General features: G+C 54.5%; 1 protein-coding gene across 1 annotated transcript in view; it reads left to right on the top strand.

Annotated features, from left to right (window-relative positions):
- Positions 1-873: 873 nt before the first annotated feature.
- ELF4 (E74 like ETS transcription factor 4) overlaps positions 874-8714 on the top strand; it is a 9714-nt gene continuing 1873 nt past the window's right edge. The window contains exons 1-7 of the mRNA XM_044911698.1: positions 874-1023; positions 4218-4389; positions 4815-4907; positions 6289-6480; positions 7347-7430; positions 7507-7699; positions 8283-8645. Coding sequence (XP_044767633.1) covers positions 952-1023; positions 4218-4389; positions 4815-4907; positions 6289-6480; positions 7347-7430; positions 7507-7699; positions 8283-8645 — 1169 coding nt within the window. The 5' untranslated portion in view covers positions 874-951. The remainder of the gene's footprint in view (positions 1024-4217; positions 4390-4814; positions 4908-6288; positions 6481-7346; positions 7431-7506; positions 7700-8282; positions 8646-8714) is intronic.

Below are 8714 nucleotides of genomic sequence, written 5' to 3' on the forward strand. Positions count from 1 at the left end.
GGGGCCACGATAAGTGCGCAGGGCCTGTGGCCCACCTGGCCCTCTGTCTCAGGGCTCTCTGGGGACGTGGCCAGTTCCCAGAGTCCCCTCCCCAGGAGCAGGGTCAGACCTGCACCGGCCCTGACCGCACAACCCCCCACGCTGAGACGTTTCTTTCTCCGTAGACTCTGCCCTTCAGAGCTGAGTGGCCCCCACGTCCAAGGTAGACTGAGCCAGGCAGAGCCTGGAAGAGCACCTGGTACCGCCATGTGTCCCTAACCCACACCCTCTCACACAAGATTCTTTCTGAGCCAAGGGAATTTTAAGGATTCTTCATGCTGCTGTCCCATCTATAAGGACGGATGGGGTGCCCTGATTTCCCCTGTGGCCACACCCTGGAGATTAATCTTCAGGGTGGAGAGAGCCCAGAGTCCCTCGATCTGTCACCTCCAGAGGAGGCAGGAGAGAACGGAGGGAGGCTGTGTGTCTTCGCGGCCGGCTCAGGTGCAGACGCTGCTGACAGACTGACACTGAGGCTCGGCCACTTCCCACTGGAAGCAACTGTTAACTAACTTCCTCTTTTTCCTTCTTTTTTTTTTTTTTTTTAACCTGCCTCCTTTCTTCTTCCCCTTCCTTCTCCTATCATCCTCCCCTTTTGGCAGTCTGGCCCTGGTGGCAGGGTCCCTGCTGTTGGCTAGTGTCCTGGGAACAAAGCTCAAGGAAGGTGACTTACTCATTGCCCCTGTCTCTCCCTTCTCCCTAGGTCACCCCTGTGGTTGGCCCGGCCCAGCATGCAGCCTTGAACCTGGCATAGGCCACCACCTACTCCAGCTCTCTACACCCCCTATTTTACTGTGGCTCAGGGTGTAGGCTCTAAGCTCCAAGTACCTGAAGAGCATCTCTTCATCAAAAACACCCTCGCAGCTCCAGAGGGCCCTGCGAATCCTGCTGTCAGCTCTCTGAGGAGACAGCATGGCTATTACCTTGCAGCCCAGTGACCTGATCTTTGAGTTTGCAAGCAACGGGATGGATGATATCCACCAGGTATGGCCCCAGAGAACAGAGCCCGGTCGGCCAGGCGGACGATCAGATAGACACAGACAGGCCGGCAGACAGCAAGCCAGCCAGAACCCCCGACTAGCCAGTCGGCAAATATAGATCAAGCCCCTACTAGGTCCAGGCCACCGGGCCTGCCTGCCAGCCAGACTGTGCGCCTGCTCGTCACTCGTGCGGCCAGTCACTAGTCCTTGGGCGGTCATTCCATGTGCAGTCACGGGCCATGCACCGTCACCCAGCCAGCCGTGCGGCTATGAAACACAGCAGCTGGGCTGTCAGTCGATCAGCAGTGGGGGCCGGACGCACAGGTGCCCATGGACCCTCATGTGCATGTCTGTCCCCTTCCCTTCACCTGCAGTATCACAGTGAGAAAGCTGCCAGGACAACCACATAGCAAGAGTGAGCTCTGCCTGCCGGCCCCACAGGGCACAGACCAGTCCCTGGCCCCTTCAGACTCCCATCTCTAGCCTGGTTGATGGGCCCTTCCAGAACCAACTTTTCAGCCTCGATCTGAGGATTCAGATCTGGAAATGGGGTTCTCTGGTGAGGGAAAGGTGAAAAAGTGGACAGAATTTCAGCACTTAGGTCCCTACCGCTCCGTGTCTTGCTCTGAACTGGGGCTGAGAGAGCACGTTTTCCATGCACTTGGCCGTACCCTTTGGATGGTGTCTCGGCACACCCATCGCTGCCCTCCACTCCTCTCCTTCCACAAACTGGAGAAGAGGCAGCCAGGAATGGTAGAAGGAACAGAAGATTAAGAGTCAGGAGTCCTGGTTTCCGATGCCAGTTTGGCCACAGTGTCACTTGGGCAAGTCCTGTCCCCTACCCTATCTGGCTGCCATCTTCCCCTCTTCACCAAGAGGAGATCCAGTTGGATTATCTCTAAGGGCACCCCAGCCGAATACTGATGCTCTCTGTGCTGAATCCTTGAGAGGACAGAAAACTTCGTCCGACCTCTAGCAGCCTACCCAGGGCTGCCCCCTAGTGGGCTCTGAGCACATTGTACTTTCTGTCCCGTGGGGTCTTAACCTCAAGTTGCTCAGTCTTACCCAACATCTGTGGTGTGCCTCACCTGGTGGAAGGCACCATGGGAAGAGAAGGGAAGAAAAATCTAACCATACCTGGGTTCTCGATACTACTAGTAATTTTTTGCCTGTTTCTGATCTGCTCAGCAACTGTTAACTGTTCTTCATGGAAGCTGTTCTTCCCTCCCAATCCCACACCTGCCCCTCCACCCTCAGCAGACAGCTTCTGCTCCAATTCACAGAGAAGCCAAGGACACCCTCTGTTTCCCTACCTTCTCCCTTCTACTGATAACATCACTGTTCCTGTTTCCTTCCCGCTGACCCGGGACAAAGAAGTGTCCCTCTTCCTTCCAGCTGTATCTCCTCCCCGTACTTAATTAACTCTTCTCTCCTGTCTCCAAGACCTCAAACCACTGGTCACCTCCAATGTCTCTCTCTTAAATCCTTCAGACCTTCCAGACCTTTCTCCTCAACCTAGAACATCTTCAGGTCTTCTCTCCCTTCTACCCACCTCCTTCAAAAAACCACCACCTTCTTTTTTTTTTTTTTTTAAGATTTTATTTATTTATTTGCGAGAGAGAACGAGAGACAGCACGAGAGGGAGGAGGGTCAGAGGGAGAAGCAGACTCCCTGCTGAGCAGGGAGCCTGATGTGGGACTCGATCCTGGGACTCCTGGATCATGACCTGAGCCGAAGACAGTCGCTTAACCGACTGAGCCACCCAGGCGCCCAAACCACCACCTTCTTAACTCCTTTCTGTTCATCAGTATGGTCTCCACCCTCTGTGCTTACATTCTCACCTCCTTTCTCTCCCTTTCAGGAAACCATTTTTATTGAAAAATGTATCGTTAATACAAAAGAGTATATAAATCATATATATATATATGAATAATTACAAAATGAACACCCATGAACTCACCACCCAGATTAAGAAATAAAAGCATTACTAGTCTCCTAGAAGTCCCTGATACCTAAAACACTCGATGAGAGCCGACTCTACACCGGTCCTGTTCTATGCGCTTTATGTGCATTGATCTGTTTACACAACCCTATGGTGTTGTTTAATATGGCCACCCCAATTTTATAAATGAGGAAACCGATGCACGGCAAGATTAGGTGGCTTGCCCGAGGTCCCACTGCTACTAAGTAGCAGAGCTTGGTTTCAAAGCCAGGTTGTCTAGCTCTAGATCAGGACAATCCAATGGAATTTTCTGAGCTACTAGAAGTGTTACGTATTTGCCCTGTCCAGTACAGGGCCACTAGTCACAAGAGGCTATGAAGCACTTGAACTGTGGCTAACGCGACTGAAGGACTGGACTTTGTATCTTGAAAAAGTTTTACAGTTAAACAGCCACCCATGCCTAGTGGGTACCATATTGGACAGACAGCTCTCAACTCTGTGGTCTTCATCACTACATCTGACCGCCTGCCTCAGTCCGTCCTCTCTGAGATCCGCTGTAATGTGCCTTGGGACCCCAGCAGTCCCCTAAAAGTGCTCTAGCCAGGGTGACTGCCCAGTGGCCAAACCCAATGGCGTTTTATCAGTTTTTTTTTTTTTTCTGCATCCTTCAGGAGCGTTAGGCGGAACTGAACATTCTCATTCTTTTTTCATGAAAAAAGAATTAACAACCCCATGAAAGAAAATTTGGAAAATACAGAAAACTGGGAAGAAAGGGAAAAAAGTCACCCAAAGTCCCACAATCAAAGTATAATTATTATAAACAATCTGGTATAATTCCTTATATACGTAATTTTTAAAAAGAGTTGCAGGGCACCTGGGTGGCTCAGTCAGTTAAGCATCTGCCTTCGGCTCAGGTCGTGATCCCAGGGTCCTGGGTTCGAGCCCCACATCGGGCTCCCTGATCAGCTGGGAAGCCTGCTTCTCCCTCTCCCACTCCCCCTGCTCGTGTTCCCTCTCTCGCTGTGTCTCTCTCTGTCGGGTAAATAAAAAATCTTTAAAAGAAAAAAAAAAAAAAAAAAAGAATCCACTCAAAGCATCACCTAGTGAGGTTGGACCCAGAGCAGTGTCATCCCAGACAAAGGACAAGCCCTGGGGGCTCCAAGAATTAGAAATTGCAAGAAGGGCCAGATTCTGGTAGGGAGGGCTTCCTGGAAGAGGCAGGTGAGCCTTAAACCGGACCCCTGTCTTGTGCACAGCTGGAGGACCCCTCGGTGTTCCCAGCTGTGATCGTGGAGCAGGTACCCTACCCCGAGCTACTGCATCTGTACTCAGGACTGGAGCTGGACGACGTTCACAATGGCATCATAACGGATGGGACCTTGTGCATGACACAGGATCAGATTCTGGAGGGCAGTATTCTGCTTGCAGGTTTGTTTCCTTCCCGGGCAGGGGAGTGTGGAAGAAAAAGGGGTACTGCCATCAGGGAATATAGCAGCCCGCAGTGGCTTTCCGTGACCCCACGTAGCAAGGGCAAGGCCCGCAGGAGTGGGAGATTAGATAGCGTGGTTAGGACAAACAAAAGGTAGTCACTTCATAGAGGAGGAAACCATCCAAATGGATCCGTGGTCTTTCAAGATGCAGTGGGACGAGGCAGAGTGAAGGGGAGACCGGCTGGGGTGAGTGGAGAGAAAAGGTGGAGAGTGTCAGTAGGTGGCACGCTAGCCCCTTCCGGGTCCCTTGGCTTCTTAGCACTGTTCTCTGGGCTGGCCCCATGAGAGCTCTACCCCTGCCCTGAGCCCTAAGGGAACTTTTTTTCTGCCCCCTGCGCCCCACACCATGGAACCTGGAACCAGATGACAATGAAGCAACCTCACAAACCATGTCAACCACTGAAGTCTTGCTCAATGTCGAGTCTCCTAACGACATCCTGGATGAGAAGCAGATCTGTAAGTGTGAACCCTGGTGCCTTAACTCGAGGCAACAAAAAGTGCCATTTAAAAATACCACGTCCATGTACTGGATTCGCAGGCACGTGTGCACGCAGATATGCGTGCCCACAGCCGCTGCGGCCGGGTAAATGTGCTCTTGAGCTGGGGCGGGAATGGCGGGGGGCAGAGGGGCAGTGTAGACAGGGAAAAGGTGGCCAGGGGGACTTTCCTTTTCCAATTTTTAAATTGTGGTAAAATACACATAACATAAAATTGACTACCTTCACCATTTTTCAGTGTCCAGTTCAATGGTATTAAGTACTGTTGGGCAGCCATCACCACCATCCATCTCCAGAACCTTCCATCTTGCAAAACTGAAACTCTGTGCCCATTAAACACTAACTCCCTATTCTCCCCTACCCTCAGCCCCTGGCAGCCACCACTCTACTCTCTGTCACTATGAATGGGACTACTCTAGGGGCCTCACAGGAGTGGAGTCACACCGTAGTGATCTTTGGGGACTGGCTTATTTCATTTAACATAATGACGTCAAGGTCTGTCCATGTTGTAGCATATGTCAGAAATTCCTTCCTTTTTAAGGCTGAAGGCTGACTACTATTGACCAGGGTGACTTTTCGGTCCCCTCTGCTCTCTTGCTGGGGCCCCCAGAAAGACTATGCAGGGTGTGGCTTATTTAGAAATGTGCCAGGCTTGGAGCTTGGCTCCCCACCTCCCCAGAAGGCCCCCCACGTGGGATCCTGCCCTACCCCACCCCCAGGCCTTTGCCCAACTCGTGGACAGGAGGGCTTCTGGCCCTAACTGCCCCTTCCCGAGGGCAGGCTGGGGATCCCGCAGGGGGAAAAAGCCCGAAGCTGCCAGTTAAGAGTGCCAGCACTTCTGTTCCTGACCCTGTCACTAATGTGCACTCAGGCTTCAGCAAATACTTACTGAATGCCTACACGTACCAGGCACCCACTTGCTGTGTGACCTTGGACACATGCCCTGCCATCTCTGGATCTCAGTTTCCTTATCAAGAAAGCAGAGGAATTGGGCTAAATGATATCTAAGGCGCCTTCCAGTTGTAAAACAAGTGAATGACGAAATCAAGGTGGCCCTTTACCCTGGGTGTTGCCTGGAACTTCCCCACTGCCGGCAGGGGGCTGTAAATGTGGCAGCCGTGATTGGGACCAGCTCATGCCCACAGCCCTGCAGATGTTTCCTGTCCTCGTGGTGTGAGACACATGAGGCATTTTCAGGTGTATCCTGCATCTGGGGCCGTGGGGAGCGGCTCCTCCGCCCTCCCCAGGAGCCCACGATTCTCTTAAGTGCCGGGAGACCACACTCCCGGCCTGCCCTGGGCCTCAGGCAGCTCAGGCACCTCAGGCCTTTCTCCTTGCAGTCAGCACCTCCGAAATGCTTCCAGACTCAGACCCTGCTCCGGCTGCCACTCTGCCCAACTACCTGTTTCCTGTCTCTGAGCCTGATGCCTTGAACCAGGCGGGTGACACTGATGACCAGGAGGGGCATTGTCTGGAGGAGAAGATCCCCAGAGAGGAAAGTGCCAAGAAGACTGGAAAATCAAAGAAGAGAAGTAAGAGAGAGAGAGAGGGAAAGTGTGTGTGTGCACGTGTGTGCATGTGTGTCTGTCTGTCTTCAGGGGGGTGTGGTAGGAGGGGGGCGGGTCAGGGAGCCTATCAGGGGCGAGTGGGTCAAGGCTCATAGACACATTCAGAGGACAGCTCTTTGGTGTGACAGGGGATGGATGAAAAGTCCTCCCTTCTGTACAGCTTGGCCTGCCCAAAGCCTGACATTTCCCACGCCGCTCCAGTCAGCCCAGCAGATAGGTAAACTCGTGCAGAAATACCGACGGTCCCAAATGGGTTGAATCCTAGTCTAGGTGTCCGGACACCAGGCTTGGCCCCCTGGCCAGTCCCTGGCCCTCTGGGGCCTTCTGCCTATAAAAGACGCCTCATGCTATGTGCTTATCTTCCTCCTCAGACCTTGTGGAGCTTGGGCTATTTGCGCGAGAGGACTTTGGGCTTTCCCAAGCCCTGATGTTATTGATTTACTCAGGCAAGGACTGCTTAATACTGCCTTGTCGCTGTGGCGACCAAAACCCCAGTCTCACACCTACCTGGACAACAGCCGCACCTTGAGGCCGCCTTCTCATTTCCAAAATCAGGCTTGGCGGGTTGGGTTCTTCGAAAGGTGACTCATTTGTCAGCACTATGCTCATTGGCCGCGTGGGCAGTAGAGTTCTGGTCTACCTCTGGGGCCTGAGCATGAGGGCGGGCCACTGGGCGGGCGCGGGAGCCTGAGGGCCGCGGTTGTGGAGAGCAGTCCTGGGCCTCTGGCCCCGGTGGCCTGGTTCTTGACGTGGCACCCCACTCGGGAGCCTGCCCTGCAGCCCTCCGTGTGGTCTCAGCCTCATCCTGCTGCCCCCCCTTCCCCTCCCAGTCCGGAAGACAAAGGGCACCCGCAGTACCTCACCGGTCACTGACCCCAGCATCCCCATACGGAAGAAATCGAAGGACGGCAAAGGTAGGGCTGGGAGTCAGGCCAGGTGGGAAGGGGGTCGGGGTGCCCGGGCGGCTCCTCACCAGCTGGCCCTCTGCAGGCAGCACCATCTACCTGTGGGAGTTCCTCCTCGCGCTTCTGCAGGACAGGAACACCTGCCCGAAGTACATCAAGTGGACCCAGCGAGAGAAGGGCATCTTCAAGCTGGTGGACTCCAAAGCTGTGTCCAAGCTGTGGGGGAAGCAGAAAAACAAGCCTGACATGAACTATGAGACGATGGGGCGGGCACTGAGGTAGGAGCTGCTGGGGCCCCGAGTCCCTGCCCTGGGGGCTTTCCGAAGCTCTGAGACGTCCCTCCTGCTTTAGAGTCTGCTGACACTCCCATCTGCTTGCCCCTAAGCCCGTCCCCAGACCCCTTCTGGGGGGCACACTCCCCGCCCTCTTACAGTTCTATCCTCGCTTTTTCTCTTTTTGTAGCACAAAAGCCTTTGGGGGCCTCCCATCCCCACGAAGGGCATTCTGCTGGCCAGAGACCTCGGGAGACAGGCCCGAGTTAGCCATCATCAGTCTTGCAGGCTGGGGGACAGCTGAGCTCCCCACCAGCCATCCCCTCCTATCCTTCATTCCCCCCTCGTCCTTCGCCCCAACGCAGGGTGGGGCTAGCCTTTGAAACCCCTTTTTATGGCCCTTTGTGTCCTCAGGGGGAGAGCTCAGAAATTTCATAAAAGCCTTCCAAGTCCAAGAGTTGTCCTCACCCCTTCCCTTGACACGGGGCTCCCATCTGGCTGTCCGGCCGGCCTCCGCCGCCTGCCCGCCCTGCCCCGGAGGGCGGTGTGTCCCTGCCTAACTCCCCACTCCCTGCCCCTTGTCCCCCAGATATTACTACCAAAGAGGCATCCTGGCCAAAGTGGAAGGGCAGAGGCTGGTGTACCAGTTTAAGGAGATGCCCAAGGACCTGGTGGTGATTGAAGATGATGAGGAGAGAAGTGAAGTCACGGCGGCCTCCCCTCAGGCCTCCACACCCTCCACCTCCACCACCGGCACCACCCGCCGAGCCAGTTCCAGGGTCTCGGCCAGAGCTGCTCCCCAGGGCAAGGGAGGCCCTTCCTGGGAGAAGCCAAAGGTTCAGAACGTTGGCTTACAGCCATCTGCGAATCTGGAACTGGGACTGTCTGTAGATGAGGAGATCCCCACTACCTCCCTGCCAGAGAGCCAGGCCAAACTCACCAGAGCCGTGAGGTAAGGGCCCCGGAGCCGTTAGACACCCTCCGGTAGTGCCTCATGGCGGGGGGGGGGGGGGGGGGGGGG

This window comes from Neomonachus schauinslandi, chromosome X (genome assembly GCF_002201575.2).
Source record: "Neomonachus schauinslandi chromosome X, ASM220157v2, whole genome shotgun sequence".
Classification (NCBI taxonomy): domain Eukaryota; kingdom Metazoa; phylum Chordata; class Mammalia; order Carnivora; family Phocidae; genus Neomonachus; species Neomonachus schauinslandi.